The 10814-nt window shown below is 45.8% G+C and overlaps 1 protein-coding gene across 1 annotated transcript; it reads left to right on the plus strand.

The window, feature by feature from the left end:
- On the plus strand, positions 1-6272 carry LOC132769058 (alpha-2Da adrenergic receptor-like). Its single transcript, XM_067463646.1, has one exon. The coding sequence runs from the start codon at positions 447-449 to the stop codon at positions 1689-1691; it is 1245 nt and encodes a 414-aa protein (XP_067319747.1). The 5' UTR covers positions 1-446; the 3' UTR covers positions 1692-6272.
- The last annotated feature ends 4542 nt before the right edge of the window (positions 6273-10814 follow it).

Raw genomic sequence — 10814 nt, forward strand, 5'->3', positions numbered from 1 at the left:
CCTGCCTCCCTCCCTCTCTCTGTCTCTTCCCGAGGGACGGGCGCAAGGAGGGCGCGCGCAGAGGACCCGCGGAAAGGGAGGCTGCGGCTTGAGCGGAATCGAGGGGTCCCGCCACATCGAGGAGCCTTTGGAGGGTCTGGCCGGCCCGACGCCGCGGGGTCAAGGCAGCCGAGGCAGCCGCAAGGGATGCGCGCACTTTCTGGAGCAGCCGAGCCATCGGACTTCCCGCCCCGACTGCAATCTGCGCCTCGCCTCTAAAACCGGATGCGGTGCCCTTTGGTGGCCCCGTCTAGGATGTCTCCTGGCAGGAGGAGAGCAACTTTGGGCGCCCCTCTCGGAGGCGAAGTGGGCCCAGCGCTTTAAGGGGGCCAGAGGAAGGCCGGCGCCTGTGAGCAGTGTGCAGGCCTTTCTGGGCTCTCCCATGGCCTGGGCTGGGGCTGAAGGGGATGGAGCCGCAGCACAATGGATCATCGGCCAACCGGAGTGTGCCCATCGGCCTTCCCTACACGCCCCTGGAGACGGCGCTCATCCTGCTGGCGGTGCTGGCCATGGCCTGTGTGACACTGATGGGGAACGTGCTGGTGGTACTGGCCGTGTGCACCAGCCGGGCACTCCGGGCTCCTCAGAACCTCTTCTTGGTCTCTCTGGCCGTGGCGGACATCCTGGTGGCCACCCTCATTCTCCCTTTCTCCTTGGCCAATGAGGTCATGGACTACTGGTGCTTTGGCAACCTCTGGTGCCGGCTCTACCTGTCGCTGGACGTGCTCTTCTGCACCTCCTCCATCATGCACCTCTGTGCCATCAGCCTGGATCGGTACTGGGCGGTCACCCGGGCCGCCCGGTACAACCTCAAAAGGAGTCCCCGGAGGATCAAGGCCACCATCGCCTTTGTCTGGGTCATTGCTGCCTTCGTCGCCTTGCCGCCTCTTTTCAAGACATCACCCGAGGACAATGTGTGTTTGCTCAACGACGACACCTGGTATGTGCTGGCTTCCTGTTCGGCCTCCTTCTTTGCCCCCTGCCTCATCATGGTGGCCGTCTACTGCCGGATCTACCAAGTGGCCAAGCGCAGCAACTCTGTGGTCATTGCAGCGAGGCGGGCCTCTCATCCCACCTTCAACTCAGTGGGCAAGTGTGACGCCAGGAGGGTGAGCATCCAGCAGCACTCGGAGGAAGGGCAGACCGAAGTCTCCGAGCTCAGCCAGCTTGCCCACATCCGGCCAAGCGTGCCCCATCTCTCTTGGCAAAGGAGGATGGTGGAAGAGATGGGCAACAGTGGGGCCAGCCCAGGCAAGACCCCACAGCTCTCTTGGTCTGTGCCCTCCTGCCAACAGAAGCGCAGAAGTCGGGACCTGCCCCTCTCCCCTGGCCAGCAGAGGCGCCGAAGTCGGGACATGTCCTTCTCCACCCACCGGCTGATGCAGGCCCGGGAGCGCAGGTTCACTTTTGTCCTGGCTTTCATCATTGGAGCATTTGTGCTCTGTTGGTTTCCGTTCTTCTTCATGTACAGCCTCGAATCTGTGCTCGGGGAAGACTGCTGCATCTCCAGGACTGTCTTCAAAGTCTTCTTCTGGATCGGTTACTGCAACAGCAGCTTCAACCCTATCATTTACACTATCTTCAACCGGGACTTCCGCAGAGCCTTCCAGCACCTTCTGTCCCGGGCTGATCCACTTCGGCGTCGAAAATGAGAATCTTGGCAGAGCTTTAGTGGAGTGTGTAAGTGAGAAAGACAGTAGTGCACAGAACCTTGCAGGCCTGGGATGATAAAACAGGTAACTGGTCGGCTCTGGCTGATGAACTGATAAAGCAAGAGTTGCACGCCAGTGGCATAAGCGTGCCAAGTGATGCACTTAGGTTATTTGGCCTGCCATTACTGTGCCAAGTGATATGTTAAGTTTATGTGGCCTGGTAGTGGCCTAGAATTCAGTTTACATTTTTGTCTGCCTCACCAAAAAGAAAATGGCCTTGTGGTTGGAGAGATGGGCCACAAAACTTCTCTTTTGATTTGTGGAAGAATTCCCACAAAGTGTAGCCACTCCTGCAAGAAAAGTAAGCATGTTTGTGATCTGCTCTCTGCTGCCTCCGCTTTGGGGCTTTAGTTCAGACACAGAGATCCATGTTCTGAAATATGTAGCTCTTCTTAATACAAAACTGTTCTCAGTCCTGAAAGCTTCACACCATTTGAGCTGCTGTGTTGTACAGGGGAGAATAGCAGGAGGACTGCGAGTAGAAAGATTAAATGCGGTGACTTATTTCTGTGTTAGGACTGAGGATCTCAACTGCTTCTCCTCCTTCAAAATACTTTATCAAAATAATGGCAGTGGGATTTTATTTGTTTTGTCTACTCAGACGAGAAGTTTCCAAAATTCACAAAGGTCTTCATAAACAGGATAGGAAAGATTGGATATAGGGAGTCCCCGAGTTACAAACAACTCATAGTTAAGAATGGGGGTGAGACAACAGGAAGTCAGAGAAATCTACCACTCGATCAGAAAGGAAATTCACTCCTGAAAGAGTGATCATGGGGAAATGGGAAAAGGTGTTTCCACTGGAGCTTTAGCACCAATCCTTGTTTTCACATTTTATTTATCATGTCAGGAGTGAACCAAAACAGTTGTATTGCATTAAAAACAAACAAACAAACAAACAGAGCACATGAGAGAAGCCTCCCTGCAGGATTGCAAGATATCCGGGTGTCCCCCGGTCAACGTCTTCGTAGACTGCTGATTCTCTCACTCCAGAAGTGACCAGAAGCGACTTGTTTCCACAACAAGCCACATTTTTCAAAATCCAATTGTCACTGGGAGAGAGAGTGATGGTTTTTTTCCCCATGTCAGGAGAGACTTGAGAAACTACGAGTCACTTCTGATGTGAAAAAATTGGCCATCTGCAAGGATGTTGCCCAGGGGACGCCCAGATGTTTGATGTTTTACCATCCTTGTGGGAGGCTTCTCCCATGCCCTCACATGGGAGCTGGAGCTGACAGAGGCAGCTCAACCCGCTCTCCCCAGATTTGAACAGTCCTGCTGGCACAAGGGTTTAACCCATTGTGCCACCAGGAGCTCCAGAAAGTGAGGTGAAATCTTTGGAACAGGGGCACAGACAGCAAAACAAACACCCTTTCCTTACATACACATACACATTCAACTTTAGAACAAACCTACAGAACCTATCTTGTTTGTAACTTGGGGACAGCCTGTATTTGAAAAGGAATCGAATGTGAATCCCTCTTTGAAGGTGAGAGGGTCGGTATATAAAACCTCGAAATAAATAATAAATAAATAAATGTGGGCCAGAGCAAAAGGGAAAGATTCACTCAAATGTTTAAAAGAAGCGCGGGCATATGAAGAGTATAAGAAGTGACTTTCAGATGGGAGATCGGGGTAATAACCCACTATCATTAGCTTTAGGTAGTTCACAAACTGGAGATATAGCCATATTCATTTGTTTGACCTCTGTGTCTCACAGATGGAGGCACACTGCCTCCCAACATGGTTTCTGTATCACTTTTGGGCCTAAAATGCTGTATTTGTGGCCTACACCCTCCTCAGAGAGAGCAGAAATACAGGGAGGCTTGGCAATGTCATTTATCTCTGCAGGGCACTGGGTGCAGGAGTAGAAAACAAACACATGAACAAGAGACTGGTATCTCTATGTAACTTTGCAGAATATGTAGAAGAAGCCTGATGGAAAGTTGTTTTTTCCTTGGGAGCAGATTTCCTTCAGGGACACAGGTAGTTCTGGGAGAAACCTATTCTGTTCACTATTTGTTCACCCTGTCCCTAGTTTCGGGGACGGAGCTCTGGGCTTTTGGGATGTCTGCCTTGTGTCTCTGCCTAGCCTGTCTGTTTGCAGATCAGAGAAAAGCTCGGCACCGCAAAAGGGAGATCAGACGTTGAATGAGTCAGTCAGCCATCTGGCTTCGGGTCTGGGAAACATTGCCCCAGATCCCAAAGCTGGGCAGATGCCAGCAAAAGACATTGAAAAATGGCTTTCTGTCAGTCACACTGTGTCCAGGGGACTTGTTGACTGTTTTGGGTGAGGCAAGGGCTCTGCCTTGTGATAGGATCCTGGGATGTTTAACTTTAAAGATATGACTTTTTCCTATACTCAGGCCCCGGGATGTTTCCAGCTGGTGATGCTGCTCCAGCTGTATTTGCTCTTCTGGTTTTGGTCACACTGGGCTGACAAATAGGGCACTCCATGATGTTAGGTAGAGATTGCAGGCAGTACCTGCATCCAGCTACTTGGGGCACATTAATACTGTAGAATTAATGCAGTTCGATAGTTCAATGCTATGACATCATTCCAAGACAATGACAAGATGTCATAGCATTGTCCTGGAATTATGCAAGATTTTTTAGCTTTCTCTGCCAAGGAGTGCAAATCTTAACAAACTACAAACCCCAGGATTCCATAGTATGAGGCCATGGCTGTTAAAGTGCTGTGAAACTATATTAATTGTACAGCACAGATGCAACCTTGGAGATGCCTGGCTTTTTCTGTTACTCAAGGTTTTTTTGTAGCAGTATGTTAGTTGGGGCTGAATCCGTAGCACAGGTGTCTGTTCTTTCTAATGTGTGCTTCCCAAATCTCAGGACCAAGGACCTGTTTCTTATTTCTCCCCTCCCCTACATTGCATATTTCCACACACAACCTTCCTAAATACTGCAAGAGGTGGAGTGGACTCAGGTACAAGTTTCAACTACTCCATTCCTGAATTTGTATTTAGATAACCCGTCCCATTTCACTGTCTTTTAATCACTGTGTGTCAGGCACACATTCAACAGAGGCAGCTTTTTCTTCACATAGCAAACAGGGGTGGAGAGCTGTTGCTATTTAATTTCTGTTCATTCTGTACCCATTAAAGATATGGTGCCTGTTTAAGAAGGAAACAAAATGTGACAGCTGTAATGCTAAATGCTGATCGACTGATTGTGCTTTGTGGTCACAAGCTGCCTCTTTTATTTGATCCCCCCCTTAGCTGGATACCAACAACTCTTGCTAAGTAGGATAAGAATAAGACATGGAAATATTATGCTTGTAATTTACTTTTCTGTAAAGCTGCTTCCTGTTTGTTTTGTTGTAGGAGTGATCTTGTGGTGGGGTTAATGCAATGGGAAAGTTTGGCCACATGTTGGAAGGACAAATACCATTTTTCTGCAATACATCTATCCCAAGCCCACCAATAGAGAGGATGACTGAATTTTACATACGTCCAAGTACTTCCAGCATCACCAATTTTGTGCTTATAGAGATGAACAAAAACTTCAGTATGGCAGACATTTTAAATAACTCACACAAATGCACTCAGAAGTTTACTTTTCCAGAAAAGAAAGAACTTCAGTGGAGATGTAAACATTGCATAGATTTGCATGGAGAAAGGATATTTAATCATTAATTTAATGTATATACTCATGTATAAGTCTAGAAGAAAAATTGACACAAAAAGCCAAGGCCGAATTATTTATGGGACTTTGCAAGTACTGTAGCTTGATTCTTAATACAAAATGAAACTTTCTCTGTATAGAGTGCTGAAAGGTGACAGCTTACTCCATCCTGGGAGAACCTAAAAGAAGCACCAATCTGCCTTCTCTCTCTGCCATGGTGCTGCTTCTGGCCTTTTTAAATGCTCGGCTGCCTGCTTGAGGTGCCACTGGCACATTCCCCTCGGGATGAAATGACCCACAAGTTGCCCACAGGTCATTTCAAAATGCATAATTTTAGCCCCCAAACCTGTCCTCAACTTATACATGAGTATATACAGTAACTCAGTGGCACCTGTACTTGGCTTTTGTCAGGTCAACACTCCTCTTTTCCAGATGAAGACTCTTGTTGGGTTCAGCTTCTGACTGCCCACTTGGGTAGATGCAAGAAATAGACTACAAACAGAATGCACATCTCTTTAAACATCCAATGTTCCTGCCACTACAGCTAAGCTTCCCCAATACCTGACATGTTTCAAATGTCTTCCAGATTACAAGACAAAATATTCTTCCTGGTGGTTCTTGTCAGCTGAAAGTTGACTGGAAATCTCTACCCACTTCTCACATTTAATTCCTCCCTCATTTGTTAAAAATGCCAGTGGCCTTTCTTTCTTTGTAAATGTGTTGGGTGTGACATGCACCGAGTGTCAAAAAACATGGCCATACTTTGTTGCAACTTCTGTTTCCCCCAATCAACCCATTCTGGATTCTACAGGTTTAAACATTTCCAGAGATGTTGTGAACTTTCAGTTGGTCTTAATAAAGCTGTTGCCCAACTGTGAATTTTCAGTTTTTCTATCCAGCACACACATATACCATACTTTGTTTTTTATCCGCATGCCTGATGATACACGGATGTCTCCATAGTCATATACCATGGAATATACAAAGAAGCCAAGTGCAATTCCCGACACTGAACAGGGATCAGAAAAACAGAGAGACAGTTGTGAGTCTGGCACCGAGGCAGCCTCTGCTGACGCCCACTGGAAGTGACAGAACACGTGATGGGATCACCAGAGAGAGAAACAACTATTTTTTTAACCAAACTTATTTCCTTGCATTGTGGGACCATGGGCCTTTGGCTGAGAGGGGTGTAGGGAGAGTTAGAGGTGGCCACTACCCCATTTGCCTAAGCAAGAGAAACATTGCACCCAGATACTTGTTGGATCTGGAAGGTCCAGCAGCCAAGCTGATTCCAGATAGCACCAAATCACAGGTTTTAATCATGTTCTGCCTCATGTACGGGGGAAGAATTGTTGGAGGCTACAAACAATGTGGTCGCTGTTGCCCGTTTTTGGTCAAAAGATATTTAGCCACTTGTGCTCCTTCTATTTTTATCAGTTTTATATGAATTTATGCAATGTTTTTGATACAAAATAAATAAATCAGGGACATAAAATCCCTGGACTTCAGAAGAGGTCCACACACAGGACTGTTGGTCTCGAGATTTCTGCCTCCATCATCCACACTTGCTGCTTCATTACAGTATATAGAGGCTCCTAAGATGACAACTGCAGAACTTCTGGTGGAAATTTCAATGGTTTTTAACTTAAGATACGAACATGCAAAGATGCGAAAAACTGTATAAGTTTTGTTCCTGGGTTATGTAAGCTGCAGGGCCATCTGTGCAAACAGGGTGTTGTTCCTGGGTTACACATGTCTGTTCCTGATTGATCTTATTGTGAAAAGATGTACAATGTTGACTGTGGGGGAGGGGGGGGAGCCACAACTTGGCTAGAGAAAACGTACCCTCCACACATTTCATTAAGTTTCTGGCACACAAACAATGTTTTCACATTCGACTCAACTGTCACCTTTTTCAGAACCGACCAATCAGGAACAAACAACTAAAACCTGGGAACAAATCCAGATTAAAAAATCCCGTGATATCTGAGTGCAGGGACATAGAGACATTCAAAGATGTGGATTTTTGGCTCAGAACTGGGATATTCCCGCATCTGAAAATCTCACATTTTTTGCTATTTCTAGTGATTGCTTCTGCATTTACAGGGAATAGCACCCACCCTCCTGTTTGCTGTGGGAGCTCCTGGGATAAAGGTACCATGTGGACAGGCTCTGAAAAGCATCTTAGGTAGATTCATATGTTTGGCTTGGAGAAGAGAAGGTAGAGGTGGCATGTTTAAATATTTGAAAAGATGTCATATTAAGGAAAAAACGATTGTTTTCTGCTGCTCTAGAGACTACAACATGGAGCAATGGATTCAAACTCTAAGAGAAGATATTCTGTCTAAACATTCAGAAGACCTTCGTGATGGTAAAAGCTGTTGACAATGGAATATACATTCAGAGAATAAAGTTCTCATTCATTTCATCGTTATGTAGGAGACGCATTTTAACAGGCATGTAACTAGTCTGAACCTCCCATAAATAAATAAATGAAATTCCCTCTTGTTTCAACTGATGTAGGCTGGATCTGCACTGCCCTATCTCCCAAGGCCTGGTCCCAAATAATCGTCTTATCCCAGATTATATGGCAGTGTAGACTCATATAATCCAGTTCAAAGCAGGGATCAGATCCTGGGATATAGGGCAGTATAGATACAGCCAAAGATGCAGGAGCTCTGTTCTCTTCCATATTAATAGACATCTTACCTTCAAGAAATCTCTCTCTCTCTCTCTCTCTCTCTCTCTCTGTGTGTGTGTGTGTGTGTGTGTGTGTGTGTATGTATGTATGTATGTATGTATGTATGAAATAATATTTTTGGATTACAGCTTCATAATTTTCCAACATAGCAAGGGGATTTGATAGGTGTTATCCAAAATGCAGCTTTCCTTAGCTCTTCAACAATGAAAGACTTTGACAGAACCTTTCTGACAAAAGTGGGACTTTGGGACAGTGCTGTTCCACGTGGCATTCAATGTTTGAAACTGCTGTTTCAGTGCTTTCAAAAATGGGTTCTAGAATTGTTTTCAGACTGGTTTTATATTTTTTTTACATGCTTTTAAAACATTTTCATTTGTTCGTTGTCCCCAGGGCCCTTGTGGGGAGAGAAACAATACAGAAATACTTTAAACAAACAATTAAGGGGGAGAACACATGAGCTGAGAGAGGCTACAGCAGCTTGCTTTTGCTTGAGTCTACAAAGAAGCACAGTATTTTGTCTCAATGGTGCAAACTGCATTAGGTGACACCATCTGAGAGTGCAACACCAAAATTACTGTCTAAAACAGTGGTTCTTAACCTGTGGGCCACGGACTACCAGTGGGCCATAAGGATGAAAATCTGGTCCACAAGCCTCCTTCCTCTTTATTTTAATTTATTTCCACTCCTTTAATGCCACCTGCTACTCCTTCCCTATTGCTGACCATGGCATACGTTGTGTATCAGAAACTAGTGCTGCTGTGGTCTATCCTGTGCAATTTTCTGAACCAGCACACCAAACCAAATCTAAAGTTGATTTACAAAAACTGATTTGTAACCCTTTTGGTACTAATGTTGGAGTCAAGTGGCCCCTGGTCAAGTGGCCCCTGGTCAAAAAACGTTTGGGAACCACTGGTCTAAAATGTTAGCGCAATGTTTATGCCAAATAATAATAATAATAATAATAATAATAATAATAATAATAATATAAAAAGGGCTAAGTACCCTAAGGTACCAGATCCTGTCTAATCTTGGAAGCAAATCAGGGTCAGTTCTGGTTAGTGCTTGAATACCAGCAAAATCAAGGTGCTCTAGACTACATTTCAGAGGAAGTAACTTGCAAATGAAATTCATGGGGTTGCCATACCTTGACAGGTGATTTGAAAGCATGCATGCGTGTGCATACACAGTGTTAACCAGAAATTCATTATTATTTTAAAAGAAAATATCCTTGGCATCCTGTCCAGTTAGGTGGCCTTCTTGTCCATCTCTTACCCCTCCTACACGACACTGGCTGCTGTGTGCCTTAAACTCTTAATAACTGCATCAGGTATTAAATACTTTTGCCCTTTGAATTCAGTTTGTAGCAGTTGGAGTAAACAGGGAAAATGGGAAAAGTGGGAGGAGAAGACAGTCTTTAAGCATTTTAAAAATAACTGGGAAAGTGGGACAAAAGATGAGTTATTTGTCCCAGAAAAACTGAGACAGTTGAAGGGTATGGCTGCATTTTCAGTGAGTTCTCTTCATTCATCTAAAGCAGGCCTGGGCAAACTTGGGCGCTTCGGGTGTTTTGAACTTCAACACCCACAATTCCTAACAGCCTCAGGACCTTTCCTGGGCCTGAGGCCGTTAGGAATTGTGGGAGTTGAAGTTCAAAACACCTGGAGGGCCCAAGTTTGCCCAGGCCTGATCTAAAACAATGTTTGCCTGCCATATTTCTCCCTCTGAGAGAAATTGTGTCACCAAAGAGCACGCCCTACATTTTTTGGTGGCCACCTCTGTGATCCACAGTATCTGGCAGAGCTCTGCACAGGAGGTCAAGTGTATTGGGAATAAATGACTCTCTCCATCCAAGGCAGAGGCAGTTACATTTGAATATTGGTTTGCCAATACCGTCCCCCCCCCCCCCCGCCCCAAATCTCTGAGCAACAGCCAGCTGGCAGTGTGAGCAGGGGAGAACAGGGGTGGGAATTGGCTTTGGTGTCTGACTGGAGGGATGAGCCCTGAGGGAGCAGTATAGTTAATGATTGTGCAAGGAGGTAGGGAGAGCAATATGTTCTCAGGCTGTTTCTTGGCTACCCCTTGACCCGCTTGCTATTCTCACCCCCCTCCCATCTCTCTCCCGTTTCCTTTAGAGGTGTCAGTTCGGGGAAGAGAGACAGCTTTTATCTTGCCTTCTGGCCCAAGGCTGAAGACAGGAAGTCTCAGCCAGGAAGTTCTACATTTCCATCTTCAGCAATGCATCTACACCATGTTGGGTGCAACCTGACCTGACTCTGGGAATAACATCCCAAGTCCTACAATATGAGCCCTTCAAAGGACTTTCCAGAAAAAGGCAGGGGATGGAGCAATGGCAAACAGACCCATCTTTGGCATATAGCATAATCATAGTCAAGTCTGATCAGGCTAGTCATGGAACGCAACAAGGGCCAGATGGCTGATTATGCATAGTTTATTATTTGTACTTTAAAGATGTATCTGTCAGGCTAATACCCGTGCAGAGTCCTGGAAGCAACTCTGCTCAGGCGCCTTCTACATTGCCATATACTCCAGATTATCAAAGTAGATAATCTACATTGAACAGGATGATCTGAATCTACACTGCCATATAATCCAATTCAAAGCAGATAATCTTGATTTTTTACAGCTGCGTAGAAGGGCCCTCACACACTAAGCAGACTATAGGCACTCTTGGTGTGGGAGATACCTGCAGGAACAGCACA

The sequence above is a fragment of the Anolis sagrei genome, chromosome 2 (genome assembly GCF_037176765.1).
Source record: "Anolis sagrei isolate rAnoSag1 chromosome 2, rAnoSag1.mat, whole genome shotgun sequence".
In the NCBI taxonomy this organism is placed as follows: domain Eukaryota; kingdom Metazoa; phylum Chordata; class Lepidosauria; order Squamata; family Dactyloidae; genus Anolis; species Anolis sagrei.

Coding starts and splice junctions, on each gene's coding strand:
- LOC132769058 (XM_067463646.1), top strand. CDS start 447: ATGGAGCCGCAGCACAATGGATCATCGGCCAACCGGAGTGTGCCCATC.